Source organism: Lampris incognitus, chromosome 10 (genome assembly GCF_029633865.1).
Source record: "Lampris incognitus isolate fLamInc1 chromosome 10, fLamInc1.hap2, whole genome shotgun sequence".
Classification (NCBI taxonomy): domain Eukaryota; kingdom Metazoa; phylum Chordata; class Actinopteri; order Lampriformes; family Lampridae; genus Lampris; species Lampris incognitus.
This window is the reverse complement of record NC_079220.1, coordinates 31824198-31847627: the sequence shown is the minus strand read 5'-3', so window position 1 is coordinate 31847627 and position 23430 is coordinate 31824198. Positions and strand designations below refer to the sequence as shown.

Sequence of the window (23430 nt, the reverse complement as noted above, 5' to 3'; positions counted from 1 at the left end):
GGAAGAAATGGAAACGGATGATCCGCTGTGGCGACCCCTAACAGGAGCAGCCGAAAGTAGTAGTAGTAGTAGTGCTACAGACTATTTTACCAAATGAAATGAAAACTATGACGGAGATGGGTTTGCCTTTTTGAAGGCATAGATAGGAAATGGCACCATTTTTCTTTTTAATTTAACGTGAGTGCTTCTTTGAACACAGGCGTATTTCCGAGGTGACAATCTGAATCACTCACACATTGTTGGAGGGTCTGCTCTCTCTACGGGTGCCCCCACCCAATGGGCCCCAGTACAACCGCATTGCCTTCACTATCTATATTTACGCCATTGAGTAGGGGTGGGGTGGGGGTGTAACTTCAGCTTATGTTCAGTTATACTTCAGGAAAGCCAACATCTTATACATGAAACCTTCCGTCAGATGACAGAATTAACCCAATTGATTACATTACATTTTGGAAATCTCATTAGGTAGACCGTGTTTTTCTTTCATTCAGTACATAATTTTAAATAAGCAACTACATAATGCTGTGATAAATAGATTTCAGTTATTTACAAAGGTTTCACAATAGCGTTGCAGATATTTTACTGCAGCAACACATGAGTATGTTGCTAAAAGGCAGAGTTCCTGAGGTTATTTTTAAAGTATTTGCATTTGCTAATTACTCAGTTTCTCAAATGACTTACAGTTTGCTATCCTTTTAAAGATTTCAGAATTTGCTGTCATAGCAACTGTGGTTGCAACTGTAGGAGCTTTTAGGGTGCTCAAGAATAGACAGAAAGTGTACATTTACATATATTTTGTCATACAAAATGTATATTCAATGATAACAACTGCAAAAGTCAGTTGGGCAAAGCGAATTCATAGACCGGTTGTGCAACAAGAAAAAAGTGTCAATATAAAATCAGTGAATTAACATTATTATCAGCTTGATCTCTTCTGTGTTGATGGTCTGCAGAGCCAAACACTTGGGAAACGTGTTGCTTTGTATGAATTAATGATGCGATTTCTGCCTTCTTTCCCAGCTCTTCTTGATCCATAGTAACACAATGTCATCTCCCACCAGTGATCCTGTTTTAACCTTTATGCCCAGGTCTGTTGAGGGAACCGTGAACATTTGTTTCTTTCTTGTATTGTCAGTTGCGACCTATCTTGTGTATTTACAAGACTGAATCAGAGAGGGAGATCACAGAATCGCAACAATGTGTCTGTGGAAACGCAACTCTCCCAAACCCCTTTGCTTATTCCCCTCTCTGGGCAATCAGAGTGTCTGGCTGTCGACCTGTCTGGCTGATTTTAGGGCTGTGTGTCCAGCTGTGAGGAATATCGTCTTATTTTCAGCTCAGCACTGGGCTTCAACACTTGAGTGCCCTCTGGCCCTCACGATTTCCAGCCTCCTGTTTCTCAGAATGTCCCCAATAGTTACACAAACATGTGCCCTTCTTTCCTGTAACTACCCTACCTTTTCAAACTATCCCTGCCCTCTTCTCTCCATCTAGCTAGAGAAAGCAAGGGATAAAATGATAAGAGCAGCTGAGGGAAAGAGGAGAGTTTGAATGCAGCTAGCAAGAGACCGACACAGTCATTTGTTTGTAAAGGGATACGCCATATGTCAGGTGGGGGCAGAGATTGGACAGCGGAGCGGCAACCTTTGGTGCTCAATCCATGTGTTTCCCATATGTTATCGTTGACATAAAGGTTGCCATGTAATCAAATTTGTTTTTGAAGAGTCTTGCATTAACCATTGCCTTGATATCTTCCATCCTGCTTTCTTCAAGCTACTCGGAGCAGAACAAGCAAATTTCAGCTATTCTATTTATATCCATAGGATCAACTGACAATTTAATTTACCACCCACACAAGTTAGTTGCTCGTATGAGACCTATCAGCGTCACTCCATAGATAAATATTCACCTACCAGGAAATATGGGGACACCGACACTGAGACCACATGATTGTTGTTGTGATCCTCAGTGATTGAATTCTTTGTGTTTGCAAAGTCAAGAAGAAACAAAACCATGTGCTTTGGACTCCATCAAGCGTATAGCAAAAAGGGTAGTGCATGACCTTTTGCAATGTTCAAAGTGGGTTTTTTTTTCCATGTCCTATGCCCCAAAGATAATATTTTAACAGGTAAAAGTTATTCCATGTACTTGTCAGGAGCATGAGACTATGTTGCAATGGACAAAAATATAACAGGTCACTATTTGGTTCCAGCATTGCACAGCTCTGGCCTAATACTGCTTGGATTATATAGTGAAGAAGTAAAGGTATGACTGCTATCGTTGGTACTCGTGGTAGAACAGGTGACAGAACACATAAGATTGGGAATCTACTGACTTGTGGATAATAGGTAAATAACATGGCCCAAAGAATCAAGTACGATGAAGATGAGTAATGAGAAATAGCGAACAAAAGGGAGGAGGCTGTACACATGAAACATGCCGCCGGCTGCATAACAGGAGTTACTCATAAATCTCCTGGCTCTCTGTTGCATGGAGACCACTAATGCCACCATGACGGCATGAGCCTGTCCAGGGATCCCCTGCTCACAATGCCTTGTGATTAGGAGTCGCTATGAGTTTTATGTTGCACTCAGGCTGTGGGGGGCCTGTCCTGTCATTTTCACACCACATATTTCAACACTGCAAGACTTGTGCAGTGTGCCTGATTGTGAAAGGTGCTCAATCATGACAGAAACTTTAGACTCCCAAATTACCCCCCCCAACTTTGAAAATACACACCTTTTCCACAGGCACACCACTTCAGTCGTGCAGTGGCTTCACATGGCAAAGCAAGAAAATTAAAGTCTTACACAAAACACTAAAATACTTGCAGTTAATGTGTCCAGCCTTGAGTCAAGTCATGCTATACAATTCCCTATGGTACTGCCAAGTTGGCATGTAATGAAGCGGTGTAATAGGCTATTAGATGACTGAGCCAGTTGGTACTGTAGAATATTGCATAGTGATAAAGGACTATATAGTGCTTTGCATAGCACCTCTCACCATACCCAAAGGTCATATAATACCATACTGTTTAAGCCTGAAGCATTAAGCTGCAGGTGATGGAGTTTATTTACATACCACACACCAAGCATAGCGCTAAGCAGGCTGTTAGACTTCATTAAAATTCTTCCTCTAATATCTTGTTTCCCCAAATGGCGAGGTCTCATGAAACATTGTTTCATTGAAGACGTCATTTCCTTTTAGGCAGCATCAATGCCAAGTTTCTTTTTTCTCTGAAGCATCAGATACTTTTCTTGGACACTTCTTAGGTTTTTCTGCCATAGCTTCCAAGCCCGGAAGCTTTCTGGCAGAAAACCCTGAAGGCAAGCCAGTCAGAAGCATGTGAACGTATTCATCACATGGAAGATCAGCCTCCATGTGACGAATCAATCATTGCTGGCTGACATAAAATTTATCACTACGCATCACTATGCGTAGTGATATATGTATGCCAGCGTGGGAATGCAGCAAGGGAAAGTCGCCCAGACACCAGATTTAAAACACCGATCTTCTTCTTCTTCTTATTCTTTCGGCTTGTTCCCTGTTTTCCAGGGGTTGCCACAGCAGATTTGATAGTTTCCATCGGTACCCTGTACTGCAAAATACAGAGATTTACCTGGCGGTGATAAGCTTAATCAGCATTGTGTGAACTCATTTGGCAACAGCTTGTATGTCACAGATATTCATATACATAAAAGTCCCGCATTCTAGCTTTAATGTTTCATTGAGGACAGGGCCATCGTGGGGGGATGCTAACCCCTGTGCAAATTTGATGCGTGAGGCCCTGCTCATTAACATGCATGCACATCAATCACAGTCACACACACACAGCTATTCTAATTTTACTGCACGCGTAATCTTGGTGCAATACATTTTAACAAGTAAAATAATACAGCATCACCATGCACATAGTCTCAGCTATGACTTTTATTTATTTATATATATATATATATATATATATATATATATATATATTTTTTTTTTTTACTATAGTCGTCCAAAGGGAAAAATAAAAACAAATCAACTACAAAGCTATTGGCTTTACATCATCAAGTCAGCTCAGCTGTCACTTTATTTTGGCATGCTGAAGTATCACAGTATGTTACAATTCAATATGTCAGGTCTATGCCCTACATTTCAGATTTTACATTATTTTTCATTACACGTAGCCTACAGTCACAGTCACATGCACTAGCTAGCTTTGGACACCTGCTCAGCCGCCACATCTCTGGAAGTGTTGACAAATTCATTCAGCGGTCCTCGCTGTGACTTGTGAAATTCTTCCTTCTTTTTATTTTTTTCCCCTTTTCTCAGGACCTGACTCATGTTTACGAAATTGGTCCTGCTCTCGTGCAGCCGACATTGTTTCCCCTTCTTCTTCTTGCTGTCAGTGAGCAGAGAGATGGAGCACGCACCACTTAATGATGCAATATCAAAAATGAAAAAACCTGAATAATTTGGTAGATTTCTTCATTTGCCCTTGACCATGCATAATGGAACTGACACACAGGAATTTCTTTCTAGAAGCACGTTGGATCAAGAACAGTCTTAAAAAATTATATTAAAAAAGAAACAACAACAACTGCAGGATTGCAGGCCAGGCGTGAGGCCCTGTGCAGTCTTCGCTCAGTCCATGTGATGGTTCTCACTGAAGGAAATCCTCCCTTGCTCCATACGATGAGAGTATCACAACCAGAATCTGTTTTATTAACCTAGTAAGTTTGCACAGATGAGGAATTTGATCTGGTGAGTTGCTCACATGAAACACCGAAGACATGACAAAACATGTTACAACTAGAGTATCTATGTAAAACAAGTTTAAAGGATTTAAGAGAATGCTAGGTTGCAGCTACAGAGTGTAATTTTAGTTTTCAACTAGTTTTAGCATTGGTGCAGTTTGTTATCTGCACATTCCATTGTTTTTTTTGTGTTTTTTTTAAACATTAACTAATGTCTCCCATAGCCAATGTGATATTGCAAAGATGTTAATATGTACTGCCTAGTTATTTCCATTTCACTTTCAATTCAGTGGAGATTAATTGTATGAACACAGTATGACTGCAAACTGTTTCTGCACCCAAGTTGTATTTTAAATTAGTAGCCTCTCAATGAGCAAACCTGCTCATCCCCTCAGTGTTTACACCCGGAGTAATCAAGTCCCCAAGTCTAACTGTGCTCTTTGGCTTCTGATGTAGGACGTCTCGGCATAAGGCCCTTCTCTGATGTCTGGCCTTGGGAGTTTTCCTCATATTAATAGATATTAACAGTTGAATGCCATATCAATACTATACAGTACATAAACCGATATTATAATTACAACAAAGAGAAATTATCCTCCTTTTCAAACATTAAACTATTGTAGTTCTGAAGTCAAGAGGGGTCAAACACATACACAGTCACTCAGGGTTTGGAGCCAGGTGTGGACAGAATACTGAATTATTTATAGAATAAATCGATGATTACATCTGTGAAATTTTGAATTTTACTTAAACTTATTTCATGTGCCACAACAGTGCATAATTACTTTCCAACTTAATTCAGTAATACTTCACTGACTGTTATTCCAGGTAGCTCAGTAGCATTCCAATGCTGAGAATTTAAAGTTGGAGCCCCAGCATTTCCTTGGCTTGGTACTGCAGTGAACATAATCGATAATGTTCAAAAGCAGAGCAGTTATAAGATATTATTTGCAACATCTGACACCGTTCAGTTCAGTTTGCCAAAGGGCACTTACAGCAGCCGCTGATGGCTAGTAACTGGTATCTGGCATCGATGACGACCCTCCAGTAGCTATTTGGCCTTGATGTTTAAGTGTATACCGCCTACGAGTGATGTGCACTTTCTCGCATAAACAAACCAGCACCCATAGCAAAACGTCTGTATCAGTTGTTCAAAGCCTTAGCAACAATATGGTCATCACTCTGTAGGTCAAAGTTTATTTTCAGGACACTGTGACTAGACCAGACCGACATGCCACAGTCACTAGAATGATCCCTCTTTGGTCTGCCATTTGTATATCATGGTAAATTTGTGCATGTCCTTTCAGATAAACGTGTGCATGCAATGTGTGTGTACAACTTGAACACGTGCTCCTTCCATGTGTATGTAAATGAGTTTGCATAGTCAGGATATATTGGGTTTTTGCATGTCTCCATCAATCTTATCCCGAGAAAGGATCATTGAAGTCAGAGGAGTATCAGATGTCAGGAACATCCCATTACATCCAACCAAAATGTGCAGACATTCCCTCCTCCTAAACCTGGGCCCCTCCTGGCCTGGCCCCCTACTCCTCCCCATTTTTTCTGAAAGACATAAGAGTCTTGTCTGGAGACACTCAGGCAGTTTCACGACCGAAGATCCCAGAGTTCAATGCGGAAAGCCGCTGCAGGCACCAACAGAGCCATGCCCGTACCTAAGAGAGCAGGTAGGAGACCGGCCCGGCTGGCCATCTAGGACCACATCTGAGGGTCCCCACAGCACCTATCTCTGACTGCTATTATTCATCAGTTCAGCTACTTTACATCTCTGTCTCTGACTGCTATCATTTATCAGTTCAGCTACTTTACAGTGAACTGCAGCTTCCATCTCAAACCATTATAACAACCACATTGACCAAAAAAATAATTAAAAAATAAATAGATATTTAAAGATTATTTTGTGACTGGGAATTACATTTCTGATTTTCAGCGTTTTTTTGTTCTGTGGTATAGACAGTTTTGTGGGCATAGACACAGCTTAGAAAATGATTGATAATTTACAATCACAATCACAATGTTTTATTTGCTGTGTAAGTTGTTACATTCCCAGAATTTGATTCGGTTAGCCGCACACGTGGAACACTGGGGAGAGTGTATGAGCAGCTAAATTATGATGAGAACAGTAACAGGGCTTGTTTTCCCAGCAGATAAATCCATTGGAGTATCAGTGCATGTACAACAACTTCAAGAGGTATTTGTATGAAGAGGTTATATTAGTTTCTATAATAGCAAAATAAATGGGGGGCTGTACTGTACACAATAGAGTATTGATTTACAGTGACTGCAAAAGTCAACTAAACCACCGCTGAGGGTTTGATTGCAGCTTTTCAGTTCTTTTCTTTCGAATCACTGGGACACATTATTTGTTCTCAAATACATCTTCAATTAGATTACAGGACCTCCTGTCTTATTCATAGCAGAGATACTATTGCCATGTTCACAACTCACTGTTTTTGCTCGTTTTCTTTTTTTTTTACTGTTTGTTATTTGTTTTCTCTTTGAGAAACGTAATCTGTGATTGATCAAAAGTTATGTTTGAAATATCGATGTTGATTTTATTTTTTAATGAAAGGCTTGTGCTGAATACAGTGAGCATTTACATTAAATTGAGATGGAGTAAAGACATGTGTCATACCATACAACTCTTTACAACTAGTCACATAAACATAATTACTATAAATGGAATTCACATTAATTTATTATTATTATATTATCATTATTATTATATTATCATTATTATTATTATTATTAGTAGTAGTAGTAGTATTATCATTATTAGTAGTAGTGGTAGTGGTAGTAGTAGTAGTAGTATCATTATTATTTTTATTATTATTATTATCAATATTATTCTCATCATCCTCATTTTCAAGGTATTAAAACGTTACTATGATCGTTTCGAAGCACATGTTATGCAAAAGAAAAATACAATATTCACTAGATACAAGTTCCATGAAAAAGTGCAAGGGACTAGCATGTGTGTGTGTGTGTGTGTGTGTGTGTGTGTGTGTGTGTGTGTGTGTGAATTAATTTATGTAAAGCGCTTTGAGTGGCTGTTGTAGCTAGAAAAGCGCTATATAAAATGTAACGTGATTTATTGATTGATTGGTATTATTATCATCATCATCGTCGTCATTATTGAAATTGTTCATTCTATTTGGTATGTGTCAACTTTCTCTGCAACATATCTGTTGCTGCGTTGTAGATAAATATATAATGACAGCCTCTTGTAACTATTCACTGGCTGTCATGTGTTATCAGTAATTTATGATGTGTTTCACATGTTGTTTATTTGTTGTGGTTAAGTTACTTTGTGGCTGTCATCTCTGTTTGTCAGCCGCTCGTCGCCAGGCCCCTTCTCAACCTGTCTGCTATTATCCTGCCAACGTACCCCCTCATCAATCATCTCAACAAACTGCCCCGCCGCCCTGCCAACCTGACTCTCACCCATATCGCTATGTTTGCACATGTGTAGGCTCCTCACTTGAAAAGGTTCAGTGTCACAGCCTTGTCTGTAATATCACATGTCACATCTCGCCACTTATGTAGTTTCTCCTCCCATCAGATGAACACACCAGACACATCCGTCCCACCACACCTCCGCTGACCACAGATAGCATGCTCCAGACTGCGTTTTCATTTTAAAACAGAAAGGTGTTAGTGTCCCAACCTGCTTTCTACAGACCTTCCATGGTCTTTGTCTCATAACAGCTCCGATTACTCGGAACCCCCCGCGTTAATTATCCCTCCTCTGGCACCCACAGCAATGACGTGTGAAATGCTGCACAGTATTTCAAGTTCTAAAATGTGCGAGCCAATCTGGGTTTTATTTATGGCCCTTTGATTCTGACATAATGTAAGTTTAATCAACACTGCCAGACTCTGGACTTTGATTGCTCCTTTAGGATGTTAATTAGTACTAGCGCCAATAAAATCCAAACGATTATTTGGTGACCCATAGCAATAGAATGAATTGACATTAAATGTAGTGAGTCTAATGAATTAATAATATAATTAGCCAATGTTCATTGCATAGAAAGGTACTAAAGACCATTAAGTGTGATACTTAATACGGAAATTCTTGATCTTTAATGAGCTGGACTTTGAATGGAGGATTTGCATTCAAATTCAGTCACGCCTATATATTGCTCTCAAGCTTTTCCCTTCAGTGTTCATGGGAATTCCTCCCATTGCAGAGCGGGTTTCTCACCGTGTATGTCATCCTACCCCACCATGCTTTTTCCAGAGCGCTCCATCCATTCATCTCCATTTCATGTCATCATCTATACAGGGCTTACTGCCAAAGGGTTGGGGGGGGGGGGGGTCAATGGATGGAAACTTAACAGGTACCATGAGCAATGACTCTGGCCACCTTCAGTCATCTCTGTCTCTCTCTCTCCCCATCTCACTGTCGGTGGTGTCTCCCATCTTGCTGTCTCAAGGGAATGATTTGAACCTGATCTGTGGACATCTCTCTCTTACCACATGGGGATCGACAGTCCACCACTGTACCACCCAAAACAAGCAGCCTCTTTTCGTACACACCAAAAAGTCTCGATCAAAAGTGTTGCAGCATTAGTCTGGCCAACTTTCTGCCATTTAGGCCACCTGCATAGTGTCAATTTCAGTAGTTTTCACCATCATGAGTTGCTCTTCACATAAGGACAAAGGTCAGCATCACATTGGCTTCACCTTGAAAGCATTGCTTTCCATCTTTACGACCAGTACTTTTCCGTGTTACATTCCTGTCTCCTCAAATGTTTCTCTGCTTTGCACCCCCGGCTTATTTCCTATTTCTATGCCTCTATTGCTGTGATATCAAACCATCAGTCTTTTTGAGTATCTGTTTATATGTCTGTCAATCTTCATGGGGCTTTACTGTTGATCTCATTGAGCATGGATGAGCATCTGTGAGGGCTTAACTTCCTCAGAGAAGCCAGAGAGCTGTTACATCCACACCTAGCCCCCCTCCCCAACACCACCACTGCCAGCCCAGTATCTCTCTCCATCCAAGGTGACTTGAGGTCTTCACTTTCTTATGCCTGTGTGGAAGACTTTTCTTCTGATAGGAAACAAAAAAGGATATACCCACTTGCAGATTCTGAGATAATTCTTTCTTCCTGTCAAAGTTCATTATATATTGTATTGGAGTACATCTCTTTGAATGTCTGTCTGATAAAGTCCTTTGGCAGCACTCCTGTGGAAATATTTTTTTCCACAGTGTCCTTACCTCGACTGCGACTGCTCTGTCCTTAAAGGGACAACTCTATCAGAGCAGAGGGGGATGAAGGGTATGAAAAGACCAATGATGTGATCTGTCATCAAACTCTTCCTGCTTTGCTGATTTCCCATGAAGATGATATGACCTTCATTCCGCCCCTCCATCTCTGGCCAAATCTCTCCTCTGTCATGTTATTGCCATCTGTCATTCAGCATTATGTACCTCAAAGTATATGTAAAATTTCTACTGGAGTCACTCCATACACAGTCAATAAGGGCATGTGGACAATATCCAAACTCAAATCTGGTCTGTAACAGGATCCTAAGCCTTAGTAGTATTCAATTTGACGCCTTGCATTCCCAGTTAATCAACTAATTTTCGGGTCTTAACGGTCACAGGCCAGGTAATGACTTTTACTCACGATAATGGCCTTCTGAGTTGCAGTAATGTATAGTTAGGTTTTAATTACATTGCCCAGCGAGTCACAGTAACTTTTTTTGCCTTTTAAGGCACATGCATGAATCTCTATATTACAAGTCAAATGCTTTCATAGGGCTCACCTAACCACTGGCACTTCTGCAACTCTCCTAAAACTGATTCAGCACAATTGGCAGAATTCGTGTCCACAATCTTCAGGGAAAGCAATGCCCTCTGGCTGTGGTGACACCCCACCCCACTTATGTTTGATGTTTGCAGATGTTGTAACAAGCTTCCATCCATCCCACTGTGGGACATGCAGGCCAGAGAGGTTGTTTCTTCTGGCTGAGACAGGTGCCAGGGTGGGCAACCCTCTGCTACGCAGCTGACTCCCTCCTGCTTAACACCATGTGTTGCCAGGCGAAGTCATGATCGATCACCACCTGCTATTCACAAAAAAAGCCATTCAGTGCCGTCACTGGCTGCCTGCAGTCTCTGCTACAGCTGGGACTGTTGAAGAAAGAGTACAAAGTTGATCTCCTTATAACATTCAAATCCATCACTCGGGGCTATAAAGTGTCCCTCTTGCACACAGTTTTTTTTAATGTCAGAACGGCAAACATTTAGCCTGTCTTTGTTTCATCTGTAAGGAAAAATGTTGATTGCATGTTCTTAGCACCCATTCCATTTTGGTCCAATATTACTGGCACGCTACACATCTTAGAAATAACATAACCTAAGATTAAGTACAAAAAATTATGCAAAGACAAGAAACATGACTGAGAAAGTCAACAAAGCTTACTGCGTTGTGTGTTGAACATAAATCGATAGTGGTACAGTTACAAAGACCAACTTTACCCAAGGTCACGCTCATAGCTCTGGACTGTAAAAAAAATGCAAGCCTATTAAGGTATTTTATTTAGTTTTGAGTCTCATAATGATTATTTCAAGATATTGTTGGTAAGATTTTCTTACCACATTAGCAGATATTATTGCTTGTAACAAGTGCAGCTGTTTCATGACATTAGGACTTATTTCAAGACATTTACTCTATCTTCAATCAAGATTTCTTTTCATGCTTAGTGAAAACTCATTATAACAACTCTTATAATCATGGAGCAAGTGCACTTCCTTCAAACAAGCAATAATATGTCAGTGGATTAAGAAAGTTTTGCTAGCAATATCATGAAATAAGCATTATGAGACTTAAAACAAGGTTAAAATATGTTGATAAGCTTGCATTTTTTGCAGTGTATATGCATCTAGTCATCCATCTATTTTCCAAACTGCTTATCTCCCCTATTCTCATGATCACCAATATATTATTAACTACACCTCCATGCCTTATAGGGGAGTTACAATTCAAATGGAGCTTACATGGGATCAGAAGTGAGGAACATCAGGCTGCTCTATGTGAGCTCTGGCAGCAGCTGAGGGGTTGGTGTAGAATTGGTGAAATCAATCAGATGCAGTGACATAACAGCCTGAGATGTAAGTAAGCAGGATGATACTGAGGAGGGTCTCAGCTCTGCAGAAAAATGTTAAACTGTAAGCTGAGAGGCTACTAAAGGAGGGAAGCATGGCGGTGTGGATACCGGAACGGTGCTGGGTCCCAGTTTTCCGAGAATGTCAGAAGACATATCAGACAGGAGAGGAGAAGCAAAGGGTTTACACAGGACTGCACTGTAAGCTGAAAGAAACAAGTTGTTGGTGGTCTAAAATAACAACAACAAAGCATATTCTTGGAATTGTCGCCCCCCCCTGCTGTCATTGACCATGATGTGTGTTCTGTACAAATTTAAGTTCAGGCTTTTGCATTCCTAATGCTGTAAGCTGAGCCCTGGCTGGCATGGGGTAACTACAGGAATCAGGGTTGAGAGAAAACAGTCGACATAGCTCACATCCTCCTCTGTAGTAATGCTGGAGTCAGATGAATGACAGGGGTGTTGATGGGAGGAGGGAAGAGGAACAATTTCGAGGTCAGTGTCAGAGATTTTACTAGAAGCTCCACTCAGTTTGGACTGTTTTCAAATGTGCCATTTGTGCTTTTGTCAAATCTGCCCATAGGAGAGGGTCCAGTCAAGGCTGGATTAATGCCCCAAGGGGCCCCTGGGCACTGAAGCTCATACCCCCCCTCCACACACACACACACACACACACACACACACACACGCACACATGCACACATGCACACACACTATGCCCACCCCGCGCCGCAGCCATTAAACCCCACCTTAATTATTTTGAGCTTTCAGTCAAGCTAGCATGTCAAATCCACCAAGACCATAATCATACACCTATTGGTAAAAGGCTGAATAACCAGACCAGCTGAGCAGGTATGCATACAGTTCAATAGATCAAGTACTGCCATTTCGCTCACAAATCACAAGACAAGGAAACAATTAGTCAGGCGGCTTAGCAAAATGATGGGGACACGGCGGACAAAAGCACCAATTTTTTTCCACATGATCTCCATCACCATAGCTTTCAATTTTTGATGGGAGCCACTTCATCAAGATGGCAGACATCTTGGATTTCAAGATAAGTGCCAATATCTCAGCTTCCAAGCCACTTAGAAGGTCAATCCTGATGTCAAAATATACATTTTCTGGGTCAACAAATGTATTAAAGCTATTGAGAATATCAATAGGTGACTATTTTTTCTGATATTAGATAATTTAGTTCATTCTGGCAATATATCTACACAATTATGTACATTATGCACAACATATTTTTGTAACACACAGCGTGAGCATTCCAGTAGACAATAAGGTAAGTAAAGTTCCCGCAGGCCTTCAACTACGTGGCAGCGAATCCGCACACTCCCGTGACCATAGATGCCCAACACTTTCGACTTCTGGAGCACTACACAGTTGTCCTTTACAACAAGACGAGTGATTTGGAATCTGTTAATGAAGCACGGAGAGAGTTGTTCTGCCAGAAGAACAAAACGATGGAACACATTCCACCAACGCAAGATCCACTGCTGCAGCACATGAAACGAGTTGCTTACCAGTCTGGAATCTGGGCGACTCTGAACTGGCCCAGCAGCCGACACGCAGTCCAGAAGGATGGGGATGGACACTGGATGGAGACAGCCAGGTCTGGCTTCCTGTGTGGAGCATTCTACCGATGTCATCAAAAGCCTGCAGTGAACTAGTCAAGTGCAGTTGTCAAAGCACAGGTGGTTGTGGTGCAAGGTGCTCATGCAAGAAGGCACACTGGAATTGCACAGATCTTTGCGGTTGTAAATGTGACATAATTTGAATATACTTTATCTTAGAATATTATATATTATCTTAGTGAAGATAATAAAGTTCAATTCATGCATGTTGTCAGTTTTTCAGTGTACATGTATATGACCTATATTAATGTATGTCTGACCGTTTAGGAACTGAGTTGAATATTATGTAAATACATTGTCAGAATGAACATATTTATTTGATGCTGGCACAAATAATCATCTAGTGATATTCTCAAAAGCTTTAATGCATTCATTGACCAAGAACATGTATATTTTGACACCAAGATTCACCTTCTAAGTGGCTTGGAAGCTGAGATATTGGCACTTGAAGATTTTACATGGTGGCCGCCGCCATCCGCCATCTTGATGAAGTGGCTCCCATCAAAAATTGAAAGCTATGGTGATGGACAGCATGTGGAAAAAAATTGGTGCTTTTGTCCGGCGTGTCCCCATCCTTCTCAAATCTGGTCCTAAACCGCCTGACTAAATGGATTAAATCATCCCAAAGCAGTGTATGACTCTGGACTATAGCAATATCTGAGTTCATGGAAAACCACCCAAGCAGACAGCACACCAGTTATTACTGATACATAATAATGTGACTGACTAGGAATAGGCTTACAACAATGTCATCCGCTGAATGCAGGTTTCAAACTAAGGCTCACTAAGTGAGCTAGGCAACTTCACAGGAACTGCAAAAACCAATAATGAACTTGACGAAATGACTCCAACGCAATACAGCAGCGTCACATCACAGTGATGCAATACAGGTTATGCAAACAGCATATCAAATAAACTCATCCACAAAATATGCAGCAACACACAATCACAACAGACAATACTGGCGCTACATAATCAAATGGTTCTTACCTTTAGAAGTTCTTCTTTCTTTACTTTTTCTTTGCAAACTCTGTGATCAAGTTCGCAAAATCCTGCCACTGCAAATGATCTTGAAGTAACGTTACTTTCCACTGTTTGGTCATCCCCGTCTTTGTCAGTTTCTTCTCCCCCTTTTTTTCCTCGTTTTTACCTATTGTTGTACCCCTAGCAGGGGCAGTTCGTCGCTGGGGGAGCTAAAGGCTCCCAGGCTAACGTTTTCGTTGCTAGCTAGCTGAGGCTGTGCATTGCCGTAACCGATGGTAGACGCTTCCAGGCTATCGTACTTGCTAGCGCAACATCCGCCATCGGAATGCCCTGTTCTTCACTTGGTTTAGTTTTTGTTTTTTAAACCCTACTTATTAGCGGGACTTTTTTTTTAATGTGACCGCACCTTTCGCTTCCTTCTCTTTTATTTTTCCCTTTCTTTTGGCAGCCCCGCTGGGCTTTTGGTTGACGCTGTCCATTTTCTGCTGCTTGGCGATCCCCCCCCCCCCCCCGCACACTTCTCACTGATACAGCCTAACTGATGGTGGGTCCGGCAAAAACTAAATCCACTGTTTTTAACCTTGACTTGGCTCAAGAAAAACTGATCTTGAATCTGTGCAATGCAAGCCACCTGCTCCCTATGGCCACCCACCTTGACCGTTAGCCAATCAATACAGTGTATTGCCGCTTGCCCGCCAGTCACCACCTGCCCAGTCATCTCACCAATGTAATAATCAATCATGAGACTCAATTTTCTTGGAAACAACTTTTATTTCATTCTAACCGGATAATTATCAATAGAATGGTGGCATTCTCTTGATAAAGCTTTGTGTCACATATCTGTGGAGCCCGACATAAATAAAAAAACACGTTTTGTTTTCCTCCCATCGCGGAGGATCCTTTTACGCTTAGGGGCCCCTGGATACATGCCCAGGTTGCCCATATGGCAGATCCGGCGTAGGGTCCGGTGAAACGGTAACACACATGTTGAACCTACATGATGAAATGACACGAAAGGACACAAACGGTAGCAGAACGCATTGAAACAATACTTTTTCTTGCCTTTTTTTCTAGGAGGCAAAAAGAGTGCCGCTGTGCAAGGTAAGGTGTGGTACAACTTATTCCTGTTATTACCATGCAGGTGTAGTTATGTACACTTGAGTATCTAAATGTGATTAAAGGTAATGCCTTTCCCTCTAATTCTTTTTATTTTCCCCAACCCTCAATTTCAGAAAAGCTGCCTCCTTATGAGCCAAACATCCCTGAACCAACCACAAGGGCAGACTTCATGAAATGTAAGGCTGTGAATATCTTGAGCATTCTGGTAATTCGTGAGCTACATTGATAACTTGCTTTATGTAAAAAAAAAAAAAAATATATATATATATATATAATCTTTCTTTATACAGCACTATTTAAGTCAGTAATATCAATGCATAAGCTAAGACAACTAGATAGACGCTGTATATCTCATATGCCACTTTTGTTTCTCACCTGGTCCTGTCTTGTCTGCTAATCAATCATAAAAACCTTCACTTTGGTATCACACCTTCAACAAGCAGAGCAGTCTTTCCATCTTTCTCGTATCACCCCATTACTCTCAGATTGGTTACCCCTCACTTTGGATGACAAAACTGCACAGAAGTTCCTTTGGATTTCAGAGGGTGGGTCCAAGGTGGCCCGTATGTCAGATGCGGTGTGTCCATATCCCAACAGACCTGAGAGATATGAACACACACCACAGGTCGGCCTGAACACAGCCCGTGTTCATTACACCCCTTTTCTCTCTTCATAGTGTGGGATTTGATGGTTGCTTAATCTATTCTGTCTTTATGCATCTTCTCCCTCTTCTGTGTCTCCAGGTTTTATGCAAGGAGGGGTTGTTGGGGTCACGGGGTTACTGGGAGGTGGACTACGATGGTTGGGTAGTTATCGGGTTGGTCTGTGAGAGTTCAGGGCGGAAGGGGGAGGGTGGGCCTTGTGGCCTTGGGGAGAATGACAGCTCCTGGGGAGCAGGCTGGGCTGGATCTTGCTACCAGGTCTGGCACAATGGGGATAATGTGGAGGTCCAGCTCCCCCTCTCGTCCACCATAGGCTTGTACGTAGACCAGCCTGCCGGCATTATCAAGTTTCTCCTGGTGGAGGGAGAGGGCAACAAGGAGGTGCATCTGATTCACAAGTTCAAATGCAACTTCAAAGAGAAGCTTCTGCCTGGGCTCTGGGTTGGCACAAACTCATTCTGTCTTCTCCGGAAAAAAGACCAGTAACACAGACGGTGCAGGGCATGAGGGGAGGAAAAGATGAGGAGAACGGAGCAAGGATCAAGTCATTTCAATGTAGATTTAGTAGTACAAAGGTAGATGAGAGAAGAGCTTCTGACGTTTGGGGAACAAGTATTAGCATTGCAAAGCAGTAGTGGAGCACAAGGTCTGCAACGTCACTTCTTTGCAGATTGGGATGAGTTACTCTAATGCATGTGGAAAGTTTATTCATTTCTGTATGGTATTATTCATGAGAATGACAAATAATTAATATTGTCTACCTATGTATTTTAATTAGCTTAGATAAGTGCTTGTGTTTTTGTTACATGCAGTACTTCTGTATATGTTAGAATACTTATTTGACTTTAGAGCTGATGCAATTTTATATTTGTGGCCATGTAAATGTAGTTAATAAATATAATCACAGCCAAACACTTGTCTGCCATGTTTGTTTGTCGTGCCTTAAAGCATGTTTCCCTGAATAATAATAATAATAATAATAAATATATATATATATATATATATGCAGCGTTTAGTAAATTGATCAAAGAAGGTTGAATCAGTTCATCGGGATACAACGCTTATTGACAGATACGTTTCATCACTCACCTAAGTGACATCTTCAGTCTCAACTGACTGCAGGTATCCCCACCCCTTATAAACAACACCGTTGGGGATACCTGCAGTCAGTTGAGACTGAAGATGTCACTTAGATGAGTGATGAAACGTATCTTTCGTTGTATCCAGATGAACTGATTCAACCTTCTTTGATGTTCTTACCTGGATTATTGAGCATGCATCAAGACATTTAGTAAATTGAGTTTTAGCAATTCAGACATGGGTGTCACAGCACCCTCTAGAGGTTGTAAACTATATTGCATTTTTCAACAGATTCAGCCTGTTGGCATTGAAATAATCACAGCTCTAGCCTTTTGCGTTCCTCCTTTATTGAAACATAAAAGTGTTTAAATGAACATATATCTGCTTTGAAACATCGGAGGTGCTGGACACATTTCCGTTTAAGTCAAACTATTTCTTACACTCAATCCACTTTCTCATTCATTCAGAAGACATTTGGAGCACATAACCAGAAAGGCGTTCATACCTTGGATAGTGTTGATTTACAATCATTCTATCAGTCAGTCATTCATTGGCAAAAGTAAAAGTACAAATAGGCATCATCTGAGGAGGCATAGGTGTCCCCCACTCACATCTTGAAAAAATTAGAAGCTTTACGTTAATTGCGACCATATCAAAACTCACCACCCGTTTAGGCTTCAACCCACACATTCAAACATAACTGACTGGGTTATTTAGGCTGTCCAAAACAAAGTTGTAGTGTCCAATCCTAACGTAGTGTTGGCTGTATGGTGTGTGGTAACTAGTGTTCTAAGATGTGTATGTAGCTTGTACAGGGCTATAGTGTTGAGAATGGTAAGGGTTTGTAACAGCATTGCTTTTGGTGCATTATTTCTTAAAGCAGATGCCATTAATTTTGGTTAGTGATAAATAACTGGAGGTACCACTTTTACATCCTTGAATCTTTTACTTCACTTCTGCCCGCCAATCAAGCTCTTTCATCGCACATTTAAATCACACGCTCGATTCCAATATTCTCTTACTGCTACCATTTCTCTCTCTTCCCAACTCTATCCCTTTTCTCTTTCCTTCCTTATGCTTCAATGTTTAAGGGAGAAGTCGCCCGTGTTGAGACGTGGGCGGGGCAGTGCTCCAAACATCTCTGTCCCGTCTGTGGCTCCAGGGGCCAGCAGGGCCTTCATGCTGGCTGCGATATGCTCTAGATCAGCACAACCCACCTGAGGAATACAAAGACAGAAAGTCTTAAGTATTATTGTTTGATAGGAGGAAGCTCACAAGGTTAAGGGCTCTTAAACATTAAGATTGGGACTTAAAAGAAATTCTGTCTTTTCCCAACAAGGAACCAAACCCATGACAACTACTGTTACTCTTACTGGCAAAATTCCCACTACCCATTTCAGTTCTTAACCCAAATGAGAATGTCATAACAGTACCAAATATCTCTACGCTATATTAGTAAATACAAGCGTGTATGCCATTGTTACGCTTAAAGTTAAACATCCACAAACCCGTTCGCCACTGTTGCCGTCTCCTTCAGCAGCTCTGTTTCCTCTATATCCCCACACAGGCACAGAGACAGGCAAGGAGCGGGCCAGAGCCATAGGATGGGGATGGCGGGATGAATAAGTCGCCTGACCCATAGCCATGCTACGTGAGGGTGGGGGAGCATCCTCACTTAGGGAACCTAGGACCAAAAATGTAATTAAAAACTGTTTTAAAGCATTAGCTCTACATACATGTGTACCGATAATTACATTCAGTTCATCTGCAGCGTGCACTCTTACCATCAGTACTCTCCTCTTCCACATCAGATTCAAAGAACGGTTCACAGTCGCGAGACAATGAGTCTTCATCCATAGAGAACACACCTGAAATGGATGATGGGGGTCAGGGTGAAATGGATGGGGGGAGGTTGGATGACAACTAAGAATCAATGAACAATGTTCTCACGTTACAGAAAATTGTATATATATTATTGTGGTTAGTCCTCACCAGCACTTTCATTCAGGTTACGTCTTCTTTCATCCATGTCCTCCTCCTCTTCCTCATCCTCACACTCCTCCTCCAGTTCCACAATACCGGGTCTCTGTCTCCCTCTTTCAGCCGCTTCTAGCACACTCCTCTCCCGATCCCTCTCTTCATTACCATTTTGCCCAGCTGTCTGGCCTGTAACAGCCCCTGAGCTGTAGATTGACGGATAGCTTTGCAAATACAGTCTAGTGTTGGGACTGACAGTGCCCTCCCCTCCATCCACTGTAAAGCTCTAACAGAGAAACAACACATTCTGGTGACATAAACAACCAAAGTATCATCTACATCCGTAACAAAACACTACTGTTTTTGCAGACACAGTATTTTTACCCATTATATATGCTGTTCTAACCTCTGGCATTCAAGCATATGCTTCAGTAAACATTTTACATGCGTGTTCTATAAACATGCTCTATGCAGCATTGTTCCAGTGTGCTTATGTCAGTTGGGTCCACTTCTGTGTTTGCACACCATGCACAGTATTCTTTCATCTCATGCATTCCTATAATGTTCTCACCTATATGCTTCTAGCGTTATTACATGGGTTGTGTTACATTCTATGTTCGCTTTTCTTTAAAGAACATTGGATCAGTTCATCTGGACACGGCGTTTACTGACAGATACGTTTCATCACTCAACTAAGTGACATCTTCAGTCTAAACTGACTGCGGGTATCCCCCCCCCTTATAAACAATACAGGGGCGTAACGACCGAAACCAACAACCAGTTTCATATGCAAATATGGGTGTGACCATTAACTAGCGTTTCAGTGTCCATGTGTACTACTCACAGACGATTGGGGAATGTTTGTTATAACAGCATTGCAAAATGTCGACAGATGTACTCTTAAGCGCACGTTATACTTCCCGCGTCCGCGAGTACGCGGGGGTACGCGTGACATAGATTTCGTCATCAGAGGGTGTACGCGTAGGGTCCACGCGGATAACCACGTACCTCCCAATTTTTTTTGTGTCCGCAACTGCGCATGCGCTGGTAAACAAAAAATGGACACCGACTTTGAAGAGAGGCTGCGTGAAGAGGTCCGCCGTTACCCTCATCTTTATAATTCGTCATTAAAACACTACAAAGATAATTGTTCATGGAGGGAAATTGCCAAGACTTTGGGGGAAGAAGAAGGTGTGTGCCAGAAAATCAAATTTGGCGCACTGATTGTGCTTTTCCTCGTCCATTACACGCACTTCCTGCACTAACGTGCTGAATTCCCCTTCCTTGGTCCTGTTGTGAGCGGCCACACACACCATTTTCTTGCTTTCCACTTTTTTTCTCCAATTGTGCTGAATACAACAAACAAAGCAGCTCTCCTTGCATGTATGTCGCTTATTTTGCCCGGAAATACGTAACGCCGATCTACTGCGCATGTGCGAAACGTGTACTCCAAGCGGACTCAAGTAAGTAGTTTAAACAGAAGTACTACGCGTTCGCGGAGTCCGCAGCTGTCCGCGTACGTATCCGCTCTGAAGTATATCCAGGCCCTTAGCCCCCCCCCCCGGCTCAGGGATGGTCGTTCCCGCTTCACACAGATGGCCCCGTTCGAACCAGCGTTCCTCCCTATCAAGGATGTGCACATCCTCATCCTTGAAAGAGTGACCACTGGCCTGTAGATGGGTGTAGACTGCGAAGTCCTGGCCTGACACACCCATATTTGCATATGAAACTGGTCGTTGGTTTCGGTCGTTATGCAACTGTATTGTTTATAAGGGATGGGGATACCTGCAGTCAATTTAGACTGAAGATGTCACTTAGTTGAGTGATGAAACGTATCTATCAATAAACATTGTATTCAGATGAACTGATTCAACTTTCTTTGATTTTCTTACCTGGATTATTGAGCACGCATCAAGACGTTCCCTTTTCTTGTTTCTACTGACATTTCTATTTGTAAATTACCTTTTCTTCTGACTGTACCCTATCATTTACAGCTGCAACACGTCAATTTCCCTACAGGGATCGTCAAAATGTGAAATGATCTAGTCTTTAAAGAAAAAGCAACAACAGACTAATACGAGTAATGAACTGAGAAGAAAACATACCCCCCTGGGTCCAGTGTCAGAAGGTATGTCAACCATCAGCTTGGTTCCTCCTCCCATAGCCTGGCATGTATGCCTTTGGGTTGTTAGCACGCTTGTTGAGTGCAGCACTGCAATGTCCTCCAAATAACGAAGCGTGGATTCAGCAAGACCCCCTTGACCCCACACATTGTAAGAGTAATCACACTTCCGAGGAAAGGCACTACTGCTCTCCCTTTGCCTTATCCCTTCTCCCTCTGCAGCTGATGGCTGGAACTTCTTACAGGCTGTAACGATGGCCAGGTCACAGCCCGATTTTTGGCAATAAGTTTCTGCAGCGGAGAGTAGCGCAAGCCAGCTCTCTTTGTGGTTGTCTGGGATATCAAGAACAGGTGTCTGAGTGATGGAGGCCATAATGGTGACAAGTAATGCTAATGGCTCGCTTTGATTAATTTACTTTGATAGCGCTAAATTCTAAAGCAATATGAGAACACTAATGAATACCTTTATTAGTGCAATCTGAATATTTGAATCAAAAAAGAGACACTTATTGATGAGATGTCAAATTTGAGAATATTTTTACAATTAGCTCTGTGTCCTTTGTTTAGCTGTGGTGCATAAATTTGATGGTGAATAATTGTGTTCTTCTGTCTTGCTGGTTTAGGCCTGTTTTTGCATTAGAGAAGTGGAAAATGGATCTAGCAGGTAAAGAGGCACTAGGTGACTAAGATATGGTGAACAGGCTGTGTCGTTGTGCATCAGAGAGCCAGGGGAGAGATGGAGAGATGTTCCTCGTTGCTGGTGATAACTGTAAAAAAAAAAAATCCATCAAACTGAGACAACAGCAAGTCCACTGACAGAATAATAATACAAAAAAAATCAGTTTTCTGTTCAGCCTTATCAATCAGACAGGGATCCGCTGATTAAATTCATGTTTTTTTCATTTGCAGTAACTGCCGAATACAAACACTGTGTCCCCTCAAAAACCCTGTCACTGTCGCAGCCCCCCCCCCTTCTCTATCGCATTCGTTAGCAACTAGCAATAACAACTGCTAGTGGTCAATGCAATGCATGATGTCGCTCTTGATTACCCACTTTTGCGTTCAGTGTCATAAATGCCAACAATAACACCGAATAGACAATGTTTTAAACTCTATGCAACAGACTTATCGGCGTGATTACTAGTGTTGTTAATCTTGTTTGCTCAGTGTTGCAAAGGGGCTTACTCGGAGTGTCGATTGGCCATGACCACATTTCACCTCCATTTTTATGCTTTGGAAGAGTCTAGACGCCTAACGTCTAAATTGGAACAACAAAGATAAAGGTTCACTTACACATTCAGTTTGTTCCTTCTTCGATTGCAGATATAAATCTAATTTAAACTGGTTTCTTAACCTTCTTTGTCTGTCTGCTCCCTGTCTCTCTCTCTCCCCTAGGCTCCGAGGTTGGCTGTTTACAGAAGTACCAATAGGACGCACTGCGTACACGTGACTGTGATAAGTGGGCGTTCTCGTGTTGCTTCGGAACTAGGCGAGAGAGATGTTTTTCCAACCTATTTCAGGAATGCTTGCCTCTGACTGGTTCAAATTCAGCTATACCTATGTTTGATTGGTTAAAATTAGAGTTGGGGCGGTGTTACGGTTAGATTAGCCAATCGAAGCTTTCATTACGCGGAAGTTTGTTCTAAAGTTGGTTGGAAAAACGCTACACGCGTACTGGGCCTTTACGTTGGCTCCCTACTAACTTCTACTCGATGGCAGACGGAAAGGGGAAAATTACATCACTTTCCAACGGGTTTGGTTAAAAATGGGCCGTTTTTTACGCCAGTCTTTCTGACCAACATATCACAATAAACCACACTGTCAATTATTATCAACAATTAAATGGAAAAGTTTTACAGGTTAGGTGGGTTTCTCAGATTGTCAGATATATTAATAATGTTAATTTGGTGTGGTAGCGTGATAAACCGCGGATCCATGCTTAAGTACGGGTAAAATCCTGCGTAACT

General features: G+C 41.7%; 2 protein-coding genes across 2 annotated transcripts; one reads left to right on the top strand and one right to left on the bottom strand.

The window, feature by feature from the left end:
* Positions 1-6372: 6372 nt before the first annotated feature.
* Positions 6373-16770, top strand: zgc:195001 (uncharacterized protein LOC567531 homolog). The gene is made up of 5 exons (XM_056288398.1): positions 6373-6427; positions 15578-15604; positions 15736-15798; positions 16108-16247; positions 16366-16770. The coding sequence occupies exons 1-5, from the start codon at positions 6373-6375 to the stop codon at positions 16768-16770; spliced, it is 690 nt and encodes a 229-aa protein (XP_056144373.1).
* Positions 16771-17675: 905 nt separating this feature from the next.
* Positions 17676-22893, bottom strand: akt1s1 (AKT1 substrate 1 (proline-rich)). The gene is made up of 6 exons (XM_056288075.1): positions 22757-22893; positions 21447-22230; positions 19357-19627; positions 19149-19232; positions 18873-19048; positions 17676-18581 (listed from the first exon to the last, which is right to left on the bottom strand). Exons 2-6 carry the CDS (start codon positions 21834-21836, stop codon positions 18444-18446), a joined length of 1059 nt encoding a protein of 352 aa, XP_056144050.1. The 5' UTR covers positions 21837-22230; positions 22757-22893; the 3' UTR covers positions 17676-18443.
* Between the last annotated feature and the right edge of the window lie 537 nt (positions 22894-23430).